A 16,503-nucleotide genomic window follows, 5' to 3' on the forward strand; every position below is an offset into this window, starting at 1 on the left:
TGAATGTATAATGTTATTATGAGGACATCTTAATCATACAATCTTCATCCAAGATAAAAATTAGTCTAAAAATGTAGTCATATCCCAGACTTTCTTCAATTTCTTGCTGACATTAGAAAAGAATGATATTACGTCTTCGAGTGTTGAGGATATTATTTTAGAATTTGGATTTTCGCTGATTTTAATTATTGCACCATCATCTTCTATCTTTGTTTCCAAGACAATTGCATTTAAATTGTCATCTATATTTTCATAATCGTCATTTTTGAGAGCAATATCCATTGGTAGATTTCCCAATTTCGTTACTTTATTGAAAATTTTAGAAAATTTTCTGTTCTCCTTACTATCCAAGTCTATAGCGTTTTCTAATGAATCAACTTCGTCATACTTTGGTAAACTATTCCGGGCAATACTACGTCGTTTTCTTGTAGCGTCTTCGCCAATGTCAAGTCTTTGCAATTGCAAGTCTTCGTTTAATTTCTTATTCTTAATATCCAATCCATTACTAAAGTCTTCAGATTCTTTATTTACTATTTTATCTATACCCTTTCCATTTGTTCGCATTTCTCTAGGCTCTGAGTTTCTTCTGCGTTTATTATTTTTCGTTATTACGCTATTTTTATTGTTTTTCCTCAAAAAATCTTTGGTGCGTGTAAAGTCACTTGTTACATCACGAATTCTGCTTATTAAATTAGAACTAAAAGGTAGATTTTTACTTATTCCTATAAGTTTTCTTCTAGGCTTCCTATAAAAATGTTCATGGCTATTTTGAGATTCTCTTCTAAGTCTATTAAACGCATTATTGTTCATTTTGGCTTGAAAAATGGTATGAATTTTCTTCAAGTCTTTATTTATCCCAAACAGCCGATCCCGTAAGGCTGCCTTGTTTTGTGCCAAGCTACTTTTAAGTTGGTCTAATATTTCTATATCATTTGATTTATTCTCACGGTTATCCGATCTTTTAAATCTCCTTGTACGTGGTTCTTCTTCACTTAAAACTACAACTTCAGAACTGTCTTCAAATTTTTCTTTAGCTAGCTCACGGCAAGCTTGAACTTGAGTATTTGCTAATACCCAAAATCCAAATGATTTAGGAGGGAGACTTATGAGTAATGATTTGTATGGACGAACGTGTTTAACTACGGGCCGAATATCTCCTTCGTAATACATGGCGTGGCTATTTACCACAATATTTCTAGAACAAACAAGAATCCATAAATTAAAAAATCTTTTAAAATGTATCTCAGTGTACATCGAGAAGGTTAATTAGCTAAATATTTTTGCCCTTGCGTGAGGTATAATATGAAAGGCTTTTAAAATTCGTTAATAATTAACAATTGCAAATCTTCAAATAAATACTCACTCATTTTCATCAAGACTTAGTACGAACTGCATAATATCACCCCCTAATTCTTTCTTGGGTAATTTGATTGAGAACCGAGCTGGTTCATCGTCCATATTAGCACCATAAAGCGTCAAAGCACCAGGAATCGGTTTGTGATCGAGGGAAGTACAGTGTGCGAAGAGAGTTGCGTTTGTTACATCTATATCGACGTCCAAAACTCGTTCACCAACAAGATTTTTGAATAGGAGAGCCATGTAGAAACTCTGCAAGATTTAAAATGTCGAAGTCACAATTAGACAAAAACCTAGCAACAAAGTTGAATGTTCTATAAAAATAATAGTAATCAAACTCATGAAAGAAATATGGTAGTGACAAAATTATTGCCCTGTGCTGTGTCTTGGGCATGTTTAAAAAATTGTTTAAGAAAAAGTAGTCTTAGTCTTAAATCTAAACATGCAAAAGTCCTGTAAGACTTTTGTAACCTGATGATGTATGTTATAGGATATATTTTATGATAATGATTAATTCGCTTCCTATATTGTTCCAACCTCATATTAACACTTTAATTCTGACCAAAGGTCACACATAATATCAGTCTCGTTGAACACTTAATTTTATATTATTAAAAATAATTTTACATAAATTCTTAAATCCGGGATATTCTAATATAATTGAATTACATTACTAAAAAAATTAAAAATAAATAATAGTTTAAAAAAACTAAAAAACACGCTTTTAAAGCACATCAAACTAAAAAGTCAAAAAAAAATTCCCAATTTAGGCTGAAAATGGTAATGAATAAAAAATACTGGTATTATTGTGAAAAAGCGTGGGTTGCTCGATAGACGAAAAATATGGCACAGAGCGCCCCTAATACTATTATTTATTTTTTAGTTAAATTTTTTTATTTTTTTTCATTTTTTTTTCGGATTATTGCATTGTCATCGATCTTTGACAGGTGCGCAAAGTTTGAATTAAATCTGTCCGTTAAAAGTGGGTCAAAATCGAGTCCGAAGGAGTCGGTTACATACATAAATACATACAGGTGAAGCTAATATAAAGCGTGTAAAAAAATCACTCCGTTTGTTCTACACAAAATCTAGTTACAAAAGGTAAAATGAAAGCCCTTACCAGTGTAGGTTCATGCAGTTCCTCTTCAAGCAAATCCCTGTAGTGTATCGAAAAGCCATTTCGGGCTGCAAAGCCAAGACTGGCAAGCCATTCGGCTGCCCTGTGCAACTCCGTTTTTGTATGGGTTCGCTCTGTCAGCCATAACGGTACTTGACTCTTGGCGAAGACCTTAAGTAGTTTCCTACGGTCCTTCTCTGACATTCTTTCAAGTTCTTGCGAGGATGAGTTGCTGTAATTAAGAACATTTTTTTTTATGTTACAGGAGGCAAACGGGCAGGAGGCTCATCTGATATTAAGTGATACCGCCGCCCTTGGACACTCGCAGAAGGCTCGCAAGCGCGCTGTCGGCCTTTTTAGAATTGGTACGCTCTTTTCTTGAAGGACCCTAAGTCGAATTGGTTTGGAAATACTTCAGTGGGCAGCTGGTTCCCCATAGTGGTGGTGCGCGGCAGTAATTGCCTTAAGAAACGGAAAGCTCAGATGTGGAACGACGGACGTCAAAGTGTATTTTGTATTCTGCCTTGACGTCCGATAGTGAAACTCAGCTGCAGGTAGTAGTCCGAGCAACTTCTCTGAGCACTCTCCATGGTAAATGCGGTAGAGGATTATATTGTACGTCTTGGTTTTTGTCTAATTAATATAACTGTTATCTATATAACTAGTCAACCATTTCGATCTTGATTTTTTCCCTTGTCTCTAATAACTACAATTACGCATTTCGTATTATGATTTTGTGTCAAGTATATACTTATATTTATTTTACGTAATATATTAATGTTTTTTACCGTCTTATGGCTATAACGCAATAGTTTAGTTCCATACTAGTAAACTAAGACAAAAACTAATTAGACTAGGGTTTACAATACTTGTTTTCTATAATGTTGGTTACCCATACCCATTTAAGAATAAAGCGTCCATCGCGTCATTTGACAAGGTGACGTAATCCCTGAAGTCACTTTTGGAGTGTTGCTGCAGACAGGGTGTGACGTCACCTCCCACAACTTTCCAGCCAGGACGTGAAAACGTCTCTGTTATTACTCTAAGGGTTTCCATATCGTTAAGGTATTCTTCTATAGACTGGTTCTTGCATTCTAAAAATAAACATTAAATTAACGTTACATAATAGAATCTTATGCTTTTTATAACTCCGCTAATGTCTAATCATGACTCGACTTTCTCAATACAAATCGTATGTGCAGTATGGTCTGCAAAAATCATACCAACTAAGAACAACTATGTTTAAAAAAACAATTTCAAATACTGTCACACGTCTTCTTTCTCGTTAAATGTATAAAATGTAAAGATCATGGGTGTTGTAATATAATATTAAATATTGATAAAATTTTGATGAAAACAGTATTATTGCCATATGCTTTATTCTGATAAAAATATTTTTGAAGACTTACCGTAACCCAATTGCCAAAAGACATTAGCCAAATCTAAACGATCAGCCGCTGTTAGGACATTTAAAGCGGTGTTTGCGTCCCACATACCCGCATTAGTCTTCTGATCACTGTTTAAGGCAAACACCAGGTCGAATCCAGTAGTATTCGACCATTTAATGAATTTCTCCCACTGTTTTTGTGGTATAAAGTCATCTAAAAATGCGTAAATTTTGCTATACATTTGTTCATATAGTAAACAATACGTATGATCGTCAGAATAAAAATTAATGCCTCTAAAACTACATTTACTGGCAGTTCTCAAATCAAGGGAAGAGAGAGCGGCAATAGACTCTTTAATACTGTTTAAAATAGCCATTTTTATTGAAGTTATACTTCTTTAGGCGCGTTATGAAAATTGATGAGAGTGAAATTTTACGATGCGCGCGCACCGTGACACAAAATTAACAGAATGAAGTTGCCCACGGAAGATGCTACGGCATTGGACATAATTTAAAAACAACATTCGAATAACAATAGAATTTATGTTGCACTTAATGTAAGAGAATAATAATAAATATTTATTTATTTAATTTTTCAAATGTAAACTGAACTTTATCGACTATAATGACTGCTTTTCCAGTCTTTGATTGTAATTAATTATTTGCATGCAATCAAAAACTATTTTTAATAATGCCAAAGAAGTATAACTTCTTACGCGCGTACATAAGTACACGCACCCTTTTTTTTATTACTGCGGGAACAATAAGCAAACAGGTAATGTCAAGGTAACGCAGAAATTTATAATTATATACACAAATTCAAGTCCGACCAGTCACCAAAAGTACTCGTTTAAGAGTATGATCATATAGTAGGGATCAATGAATCCGATGAACGGACGCCTTATTGTACTTCTGCTTACGTTAGTTACAAGACACCGGCAAAATCTGTTATTTTAGATATCACATGCTTATTAAAATTCCACTATGTGAATACCTATGTGGTTGTCATTGTGAACACTATAACCTAATGTAAGTGCGTGCTCTAATTTCGCTGCTGATAGAGATGTTTTTTTGTTTAATTTTTTTATCATTCTATCAGTATATTCTTCTAAATAACATATTTTGTAATTAATCAGGATTACCAGTGAGTCGTAATTACACTTTTAACTAACTAACTAATCTATTACGAACGAAGAACCTCCTAATAGGCAAAATAGAATAAATGCAATAATAAGAATTTACTTATAAATAAAACTAAAGTTTAGTTATTTATAGTTAAAATGCGCAGACAAAACTAATACAAAATTTTATTAAAAGCTCTTGTAAACTCATTTTTAATGATATACATTGATATACATTACAAATTTCCTAACAGATCTATCAACATTGTTTTAATCGTTGAGCTTTTTTTAAGAAGAGCATGTTACTTATTGTTTCGTTCAATTTGATGTGAAATACCAATTTGTTCTTAAAAGAGTATCTACAAAGCTTTCTACCGGTTCTTGTCGGTAGACGCCAGTCTCCGTCCTGGTAACTAAGGAAATTGATGATTTAGAATGAAAAAAAAAGAATTAACCTTTAGACTGCCACCCAGGTTGATTATCAATAGTGAACGTGTTGTTTATGAAAGTAAGGTGCTCTGTGGACGGTCCAGCAATACGCAGAAACGCCGGCGTCAAGGCAGAAGCCATGCAACTGCATTCTTTGCTAAAGTTTTAAGAATATAATTAGGTTTTTCCAAATAACTTAGCGCAGAAGTTAAATGCAAAGTTTTCCTAAAACTTCCTGCCATTATCCAAAACCTGGCCAAATTACGTACCAAGATAGGGTTTTACATTCTGTCTTCTAGGAACAATGTTTAAGTATCAAAAATTAATATATGCCACTTATCCATTTACCATCGATATAGTTTTATATTTGTACCTAGGTTTAGTTGGTTGTTTTAATACATTTAGCTCAGAGATGGAAGTTATCTATATTTTACAAAGTAGGTATTGTTAAATGATCGTAAACAGTCCTTCAAAAATATTTCTGAAGGATTGTAAATTTACATTTTCTTTGCTTAAAAACAATATATTAAAAAATTAAACATGATACTAAATAAAAAACACTGACCTGCTATATTTTCCAAGAGATGCAAATAGATCCTTAGGATCAACACTTAAACTCAAGAAGCGCCTGTCTACGAGATTTATATAATTGTCAGTAAAAATTTTGACGTTATAAATATTCGAATTAACTAAACTAAAACAAAAGACTAATAAGTAAAGGTACAACATTTTGATAAATAAATCCGAGAAAAACTCGGAAGTCATTATATGCGATGCGAAAAGTTATGTTACGGATAGCGTGAAAATGTTATTACATATATTTATTAAAACTAAAAAAAATCTTATAAAATCATTATAAGGCTCATTTACTTCCAATGGGTCATTCCTCATGAAGTCAACACATTTCTGCGTGTTTAATTGATAATTTTAAGCCACTATTTTTAGGTATAAACCCATGTTAATACGTGGGTTTAAACGGTATTTTAAAACATTTGATACCAAAACTAACAAATTATTAATAAATTCTACTATAGATTTTCTATATCTATCAAATCTTATCAATATCAGTTTTTCTCCTAAATTGACTCATTCCAAATAGAACTAGACACAGGTGTGCTATCACGTAATTTTATCTTTCGTATTTCGATAACAATGTAAGCCTTGGATGAACCTTATCCATTTTATTATTGATAATTTTATTTCACAGATTAACCACATCGGTATATTAACTGTGGTATATGGGGCATATAGATCTCTGTGTCCGTTGATCAATTAAAAATAATTTTTAAATACATTTGATTTTAAATTTTCTTAAGATATTTAATTATACCTACGTGATTTATCGGTTATCGTGACTTAATTATTACCAGTAGACTTTTCAGGCTTTGTAAGGTCTTGTATTTATATATTTACTTACCCATATGTGCAAAAACTAGGTTGTACATATTTTAATATTTAAAAGTTAAAATGTAAGTTAGATTACTTTGTAAAAAACGGAGAGTTTAGACAATTCTTCTCGTGCTTTCTACACCCTTTGAGAATGGACAGTAAATGAAAATATTGAAGCACTTCATTTTTTTAATTATCGACGTTCATAAGTGTACATTGCATTAACAAATAAAATAACGAATTAACTTTGTTACTGACGGTAACATAAGATGCTGAATCCGTAAAATAGATTTGCTTGATTGCAAAAATGCTGTTCACTTGAGCGTGTCTTATAAACATCAAATATAACACGTACAACAGGTATGTTTTTGCTAAGTCATCGTTTAAACCGTCTTGTAACAGAAGACACTACCTATTTTACGATCAAATTTATGGGACGGATAAATTCGTGGGACGACAATCTTTAAAACAATTAACATTTTCCGATAAACTACTAAATCGAAATAGTATCTGTTAATTATTACCTACTGATATAGGTTTTAATATTTTGTATCGTATTCCTACTATATCATACATCTTACAGGGAAAACGAAACTTCTATATCAAAGATTTGAAATTAATGACAAAATCCTTGAAAAACTTAATCAAAAGTTGGCGAATGCTGAGCCGTTTTTGAGAAAGGTCCATTGAAAAAGAAACGACCTAGACTTGCCGCCGTCAACCGACCGATGGCGTTGCCGTCGCTTAGCCACGATATCCTATACAACGTGGGATATGCTCACATAGGACATACATTTATTTTAAATACTATCATAAAGCAAGTGTTCCAACGAACTAACAAACAGCGTAAGGACACAATACTCAACATTCGCAAATTTTTTTCTACTTTCTTGGGGCATTTTTGTACAACAAACTTAATTCTTCCTTAAGAATAAAGAGTCAAAATAGCTTTTTCTGAATTTCTAAAAACCCTTGATTACGATGCAGCAGAAAATTTGTTATCCATAGGTATCTATTTGAGGTAGACTGAAATATTTTGTTCACACACCCTAGACTGCTTTGATAGAGTTTTGACATTGACGTACAAATCATACAATGACAATCGACATTACTCATCATTTACACCTCCGAGCTGCCTTGGCAATTTATTATTTTTATTTACGTACCTACCACAATTCATAACATTGCAATCAAATTATTTTAATAAATCGTTGTCTTATCGCGATATATTCGCATGAAACTTGAGCAGTGTTATCTCTCTTGTTAACGTTTTACGCGTAAGATTATGCCAAATAAATTGGTTAATTTTTATTTTAAACTGGTTTCGATATTCAACTTTGGTATGTGCTTGTGAAAATGGAGAAGACCGAGGACAATAAAAAGGACGAAACGACGGGCCAGAAAAAGGAGATACCGTCTAACTTGCGGAAAGTGTGTTTAATTTGTGGTGATAGAGCGTTAGGTTACAACTTTAATGCCATATCCTGCGAGAGTTGTAAAGCATTTTTCCGTCGTAATGCCCTTACTAACAAAGAATTCAAGTGCCCCTTCTCGGACAACTGCGAGATAACAGTGGTTACGCGACGATTTTGTCAGAAATGTCGACTCGAAAAATGTTTTGCAGTGGGCATGGTGAAGGAATTTATAATGTCAGATGAGGACAAAGCTGAAAAAAGACGGAAAATAGAAGAAAACAGAGCTAAGAAACGTCAGACATTAGAAGGTGATGAATCAGTAACAAGCTCTAAAATAAGAAAGGAAGATGTACCTCCAGCTATTGAACCTACAATACAACATAATGTTCTTAATAGCACTACTTGTAGTCCGAATAGCACAGTACAATCTCCCTTGAGCACGGATATGGAAAACTCATTGAGTTCCCCACCTTTCTATGGCTATAATTCACAAACAAGCTGTGATACTCAGTATGTAAAATTCCGACCAATAAATGAAAAATTTATTATTAGTCGAGATTTGCAAGAAGCAAAGCTAGCTTATATGAACAATCAAGTAGATAGCATGTATTGTGAAACTACAAAACAAGACAGTATAAAGTTAGTATTAGTATTTTATTTTAGAAAGTAAAAGATTTTAAATATGGTTAGTTACAAAAGAGTAACTTTATCCTTATCTTTAAAGTGACTTTGAAACAGAAGTGATACTGAATGGCCTCTACATTTATATAACTTGTTACTTTTTACTGTTTAGCTGTTTTATATATACATATGATATATACATATGATATGTACATATCATTTACACACTAGATTTTTTATTAAATTAAAAATAAAGTATTACTAAATGGTACATAAATATATAGATATAAAAATATACATAAAGTTATCATCTTTCAGTAAGATTTACTACTATTTTAAAACTATTTAATTTTAAATTATAACAGGTCATTATTAACCAATGGAGATAATATCTCACATGCAGTTATATCAAATGAAGTGAATCATGAAGAAACACCGTCCACAAGTGATGCTGATGTCAATAAAGCTAAAGAAATATTACAGGATGTTGAAAGGTATTATAATTTTATTTTCAATCACTTGAAAATACCTTTTATTTTAAAGTGTATTTATATGATTATTTCTCTGATTTCTATTTCCAGACAAATCGTAATACAATTTCACTTCCTTTAATTAATATATTTAATCTAATGAATCATACACTTTATAGCTTGCATGAATCTTAAATAAATATATACTAAGAACAAATCTAAAACACTGACACACTTGTACAGTAGTGATTAAGAAGAAAAATAGGACCTGGATACTATTTGTGTAGGTTCTGTGTATTATTAAAAATTATACTATTTATTGCAGAATTGAGCCTAATTCTATGGAGTCAATTTTGTGTGAAGCAATAAAATTGGAATTTGAAGCTTACACATCACTTACAAATGTAAACAGTTCATCTAGGGAACTCAATGAGGTATGACTTAATAATAATATGCTAATTCTATTAGAGGGTAGAATTACTCTAATATATATTCTCTGTTGACTGGATTATGTGTGGGAATTCAAACTTAAGATTTTGCTGATCTTCATTGTATAGAACTACTGAATAATTAATTAATGTTGGAATGGTGTTTGAATTGGATATTATAAACAGTTTTGCAACTTACACAATTTCAATCAATACAACATTAAAATCTAAGAATCATCATTGTTTAATCATGTGGCATGCTTGCGATGCCTACTAGAGTCTGGCTAATGAAAGAAGATAATTGAATTATTTGAAAACTTTCGGATGGCAACACAAATTGACATGGAATTTCTTAGGTTAGTATGATTTATTGTCTTGATACTTTTTGCAATTACTCATTATTATTTCTAATATATATTTTTTCCGAATAGTTAACAGGTATAAACTAAACTTTGTTTTATTGGATTTTATTGGATTCTGATTTTGATTATTCCGAATAAAGTTGTGTTTTATAATAAATATAGCTTTAGTTTTCCATGCAATGCTAGTCATTTTAAGTATCTATAGTAAAAGACTAAACACATATAGTATTTAATTTCATACTGAAATACAGTTACTATCAATGTAAAAAATAATAAAATAAAATCAAGTATCAAGTAAGTTTAATCCACAAAATCAAACTTTTAGGGATACCATAATTTTTTTTTTTTTTTGGCGCGCTTTTTCTTTATTTTCTTTCATTAGCCAGACTCTATCGTATTACTAGATCTATACCGCAAAACTATAATTAAGGTGTCATAATGAAAGTAAGTAGATTACAAAAACTAATTAAGAAGTTGGCATAAATTTCCACCAATTCCACTAAAACACAGTATCGTAAAAATCTTCCCTTAATACAAGTGCATGTGTGTGTGCTTAATCAAGGCAGATTATCCACATGACAAACACATTTAGGCCTCTGTTACACTACTAGTTTTTTTAACGAAGGTAAGATGATTCCCTTATCATCATGATCAGGGAATGATAATGATAATCTTTACTTCTATTATGGATAAAATTCCACTTGAATGTGTAGTCTCCTCAGAATTTTGCCTAATAATAATAGCATAATGTTTACTAAAATTGTTCATGAATAAATAAAATATATATGTCATATTTCGGCTCTTCTTTATAAAAATTCAAACAGTGTTATTGCATTGTGTTAACTAAATTACTTTTTTATTGTATTCATGCTATGATGAAATGAGACAGAATAGTGTCAAAACAGTTTATTTGGACTGATTTAGTTTCTATGAATGAAGGGCATAGTTGACATATCTTTTAACAAACCAGACTGGAAATAGAGAGAAATAGTTTTATCAATGTTATAGGTAGAAAGAGCAAAGCTGAATGAGCTAATTGTAGCAAACAAAGCCCTCAACGCTCCCATTGATGACGACGTCTCCGAACTCATTGGAGATACTTCAGGATTTAAGGTATTGTTACGAGCTAGGGGATCGGATAGAAAACGCCGTAGATTTCTTCAAGGGTTTATTTCTAAATAAATTAACAAGGAATTTGTTAATACCAAAAACCGGAAATTACGCACAGAAATTCACTTATTAATACTTATTATTACACAAAATACTGTCACTAATTAATTTAATTACACGCACTTCACACAGTATTTTATCACTTGTCTTCACTATCTTCGCACTTTGTCACTTCGGTGTTTATCTCTTGATATCGCATTCAAAACTGAACTCATCGGTAGCGTTACGGCTCGCTTATATATTCCTGGGAACGATGTTCGAGAATTCTCTAGGCGGGAGCGCTACTGAGTAACGATCGCACAATTCTCGAACGTGCGTACTCGCTATCTCTTTCGCACATGGCTCCGTCCTTGTCGTACGGCGTTCAAGAGTGCTCGGTCTAGCTTCAAGAAGGTTCCGATCTTCCCTCTCTCTCGCGTATCGTACCGTCCTTGTCCCATTTAATTTATAGAAAATTCGTTCTAGAATATGCCTTCATCAAAGGGGTATAACCAGGCCTGAAAACGCCTGAAAACGGGTTTCCTGAAAAGTGTACAACTCGACTACACTGAAACGGCCTGAAAAAATGTTTCAGCCTCCTGAAAACTAGGGTAGCATTCTGTAACTTACGATTTTCTAATATGTGATTGACCCTCCCTTGTCAGAAATCATATTTCAACCTGCTGAAAAGTTCTCTAACTAGTGGAAAAATCTAAAAACATTGCTGTCGACCCGTTTTCGTAACAGTATGTTATTAGTCTAAACGTCTCTTATTATTTTTTCTGATAACTATTGAGTTATTCTCTATAAATATAGGTTGCTACGTTGTTTGAACAATATTATTACCGAACTTCATGCTATTATCTACTAATGTAAGTGAGAATTTATTTCCATAAAGACAAACTGTAATAGTAGTTACAGTTAATTACATATTTTATACATAAATAAATACGACTTAATCTACCGACCGTATCATCAGCGACTTAAGAAACTTAAGATGATATTACTGTACGATCAGAGATCTCTAGCCGGTGTTACGTTCTTATATAAATTGTCAAATACAGAACAGAATATTAACATTGTCATGTCTTATTCATTCAAAGCAACAGAATCTTCTAAATTACGTCTGTAAAATCATCTAGGAGTTGTTACATTCGAATTATTCTTCTCGAACGCAACAGAGTGAACACTACTTATTCAAAGCTTGATACTTATAGGTATTCGGCGGTGGGCTGATCAATTAAGAAAAAAAGTTAAGCGCCTATCGGGTACCTAAGCTCCATTGTTAAGCGATTATGTATTTTGAAATAGGTAATTACTAGTAAAAACAATCATTTTCAGTTGGAAGTAATATTTTTATTATTTTTTGTAAAATTTATGTTCACCGTAATTTCATGTAATTTAGAATTAATCGGTAGAACAATTGCAAAATTCATCGGTAGAAAACGTATTATACCTGTTGTGATACTATACTTCAATAAATAAAGCGCGTGCATACGCTCAAGAAATATTGAGGCGCAAAGGTGACAAGGGGGGTGAGACTGCGTGGAGAGCTCATTTACTTGTTGCCACAAGCTGAATAGGCTTATATATGTCACCGTTAAATTGTAAACACCGTTAGGTTGTAATCTATCGAAGTGAAACCGTCAAATTGTGAAACGGAACGCACCTCGCGCGCTGATTGGTTGTTTGTCTACATTCGACAACAAACAAATATGGTGGCGCGCGGCATATGCCGTTCAACTTCCCTTCGAATTCCCTTTTGGTAAAAAAAACTCGATTCAAATATTTATATGAGACATGTATTACGTAGCTTTAAATATTATAATACAATTATTTGATGCGCCTAATATAAGACTATTTTGGAAATATGCCTTTATTATTTTTCAGGCATTCAGCAATAAACACGATCCGCGTCTAGTGACAATTGTCAACTTGACCGCGGTCGCAATTAGACGGCTGATCAAGATGGCGAAGAAGATAAATGCTTTTAAAAACATGTGCGAAGAAGATCAGGTATATTTCTTTTAAACAAAATTCACTTTTAACAGTAGTAATTACGCAGTAGTTAAATGTCGCGCGTAACCATGGCAACGCGTCGTCCCATGCCCCTTCACCCATAGTCGTCGACATCAAAAATTACAATTGTGACATTGATTAGTGTAATAATTTAAATTTTATTATTAATTAAACATTGAGCAGTGGCCTAGTGGCTTCAGTGCGCGACTCTTATCCCTATAAGGGGATCCACATCGTCGCCTATCTATAGTAAAATACCTAAATAATGATATGTTATATAACTAGCCACATTGTTTGCGTATATATCTGCGTTAAATAATGTCACATAGCTTTTGCTGCTGAAAATTGCATTTAGTTCAAGAAAAAAACAGGAAAAGTTACCAATAAAAGAGACAGAAGTTATTATTTTTACGCACTGAAAGCCTATGTATGACTAAAATTAACAGGTGGCGTTACTAAAAGGCGGTTGTATAGAGATGATGGTTTTGCGCAGCGCCATGACGTATGACGGACAAGGAGACCAGTGGAAGGTAAATATTCCCAGCGAAATAATAAAATATTTCCTTGAAAACATGACATTAATACAAACACAAGTATGTGAAAAAATAAAAAAAATACTTATGTACGCGCGTAAGAAGTTATACTTCTTTGGCATTATTAAAAATAGTTTTTGATTGCATGCAAATAATTAAATACAATTAAATAATCAAAGACTGGAAAAGGAGTCATTATAGTCAATAAAGTTTAGTTTACATTTGAAAAATTATATAAATAAATATTTATTATTATTCTCTTACATTAGGTGTAACATAAATTCTATTATTATTCGAATGTTGTTTTTTTAATTATGTCCACTGCCGTAGCATCTTCCGTGAGCAACTTCATTCTGTTAATTCTGTGTCACGGTGCGCGCGCATCGTAAAATTTCACTCTCATCAATTTTTCATAACGCGCCTAAAGAAGTATAACTTCAAAAACATAAAAATTGTTTAAAAAAATATATTTCATGTGTAATTTGGTTACATATTTGTAAATTTTGTCTGATCATTGTCATTATATATGTATTAGATTTATCTGTACCAAAAAAAAAATACGTTAATTAGATTTCTCGTTTTGTTGGTGATAAGGTTCCTGTTTAAAAACACTGTACCCATTTTACTGTTTTAATTTGTTCATAATGATCACTTCCAGTTACCACATAGCCAGTCGTGTTTTAGCAGTATCCGTACTGATGTATTAAAACTTGCGAAAGGCGACATCTATCGGTCGCATGAGGCATTTATCAGGTCCTTCAGGCCGGAATGGCGGACAGACGAGCACATCATACTGATTATGTCTGCATTACTTTTATTTACACCAGACAGGGCAAAGGTTGTGCATAGAGATGTTATCAAATTGGAACAGGTAATTATTATTAATTAATTACTAATTAAACTATTATCCATGCATAATAAAAAAGGATATAGTCACATACTGTTTCACATACACACCAATGTTTAGATTATATTAAACTTAGGTAGGTGGCATAAGGTTCATGGCAGTTTTGAAGTGAAACTTTTTTATCGGCGTTGGAAAAAAAATTACGTCACGTGACGTCGTCACATTTTTCCGTTACGCGCCATCTTTTTCTTGTCCTGCGATTTCGGATCCAATTTATTGATTAGTAGAATAAAATAATTGTATTATTTGTATTCTATTCTATCTATGTCTATGATAATAAAAGCCTTTTTTTTAACTTTATGTAAGTTAACTTTAATTAACCAATTTCTGTACAGTTGCATATAGTAGATCATTTTTCGTAAAATAAGGTCGTAAGAAGTGAAGTGTGTACACGCATACATTTTTTATTTTTTCTATCTAAATAAAAAATAAAAACTTTAATGTCTGATAGACGCAAAGGATCTGCGAATATTTTAGACAGTTAGTATTTGTATTGGAAGCAATCTTCAGAGTTTTCAATTTTACTAAACACAAATAAATTTTCAGAACTCTTACTACTACCTCCTCCGGCGTTACTTGGAAAGCGTATACCCTGGATGCGAAGCGAAATCGACCTTTTTAAAACTCATTCAAAAGACCATTGAACTTAGACGATTCGCGGCAGAAGTAACTGAGGTCTATTTAGACGTGAACCCCATTGAACCATTACTTATGGAAATATTCGATCTCAAACAGCATCCTGCTTAGGTGAGAAACATCAAAATGAGTCATGAGTAAAATCTAAAAAGCTGGTTTAAAGTTATAAAAGCTTATTTTCAAAGAAAATTTCGTCGTCGAAATAGCGTCCAACAAAAAACAGACTAACTTTGTTTTAGTTAAATTTGAAGTGCGTACATTTAATTGTATTTGTTGTTAAAAAAACGTTAATTTTCAGATGTAAGATTTTAATTGATATAACATTTTCGTTGGATTAAATATTGATGTCCAAAAGATTTCCAATTTTTTTACTATATGTATCAATTGTCTGGAAAATCTCAGGATTTGTAATACATTTTGATATTGCTTACTTCACTGTATGCACAAGAAAAGTGGTTTTTAATTGGCCTTTTTAGGTAATTTGACGCAATTATATAAAATCTGCATTTACATTAGTTTCTGGCCTTGAATGGACATTTGAATCTTAAACGAAACAAACTACCCATGGTGCCAATATTTGGAGGGCCGTTCAAGTATTACGTAAACACTATAAGGGTCTTTGATTTTCTTATTTGGTTATTACGTCAGTAATTATTGAATTTTTCACACATATTACCCCCACATTTTCTATGCTTGAAAACGAAATGCATTTTAGAGGATTCCAACAAAAAATTTACGTTTATGTATTATTTTTGTGAGCTTTGTTTACTTTTGCTGACAGGGGGGGGGGGGAGATAAATTGCTTACGTAATACTGGAATGGCTCCTGATGAGTTCTATTATTGTCAATAGATTAGCAGTTGAGATTTTTAAACCAGTGTTGGTTTGGACCATTATTTTTGTTAATGTTGTATAACTTTCTAGTAATTATGTTATCAAAATTTCGATGTTTATTAGTCCTAGTTTTTAGTTTATCAAAAGTCACAGTTGGCAGAGATAGTACACTATTTTAAATCTATATGCTCTATATTCTTGTTTAAGAAAAATACCAAAAACTAATATAGATTTTATCCAACTCTTGGAAGTTATTTATTACTAAGTATATTTTTGTAAATATATTGTAAATGAAAACTATTTTTATATCATTGTTGTTAGATATATAATT

At 32.2% G+C, this 16,503-nt stretch overlaps 2 protein-coding genes across 2 annotated transcripts; one reads left to right on the forward strand and one right to left on the reverse strand.

Moving 5' to 3' along the window:
- Positions 1-38: 38 nt before the first annotated feature.
- On the reverse strand, positions 39-6,155 carry LOC125048467 (heparanase). The gene is made up of 7 exons (XM_047647120.1): positions 5,976-6,155; positions 5,437-5,567; positions 3,883-4,074; positions 3,372-3,567; positions 2,477-2,705; positions 1,364-1,608; positions 39-1,195 (listed from the first exon to the last, which is right to left on the reverse strand). Exons 1-7 carry the CDS (start codon positions 6,137-6,139, stop codon positions 61-63), a joined length of 2,292 nt encoding a protein of 763 aa, XP_047503076.1. The 5' UTR covers positions 6,140-6,155; the 3' UTR covers positions 39-60.
- Positions 6,156-7,908: 1,753 nt separating this feature from the next.
- On the forward strand, positions 7,909-16,488 carry LOC125063656 (nuclear hormone receptor HR96). Its single transcript, XM_047670218.1, has 8 exons — positions 7,909-8,853; positions 9,201-9,329; positions 9,631-9,739; positions 11,104-11,208; positions 13,135-13,260; positions 13,710-13,793; positions 14,455-14,667; positions 15,250-16,488. Exons 1-8 carry the CDS (start codon positions 8,156-8,158, stop codon positions 15,448-15,450), a joined length of 1,665 nt encoding a protein of 554 aa, XP_047526174.1. The 5' UTR covers positions 7,909-8,155; the 3' UTR covers positions 15,451-16,488.
- The last annotated feature ends 15 nt before the right edge of the window (positions 16,489-16,503 follow it).

This window comes from Pieris napi, chromosome 3 (genome assembly GCF_905475465.1).
Source record: "Pieris napi chromosome 3, ilPieNapi1.2, whole genome shotgun sequence".
In the NCBI taxonomy this organism is placed as follows: Eukaryota; Metazoa; Arthropoda; class Insecta; order Lepidoptera; family Pieridae; genus Pieris; species Pieris napi.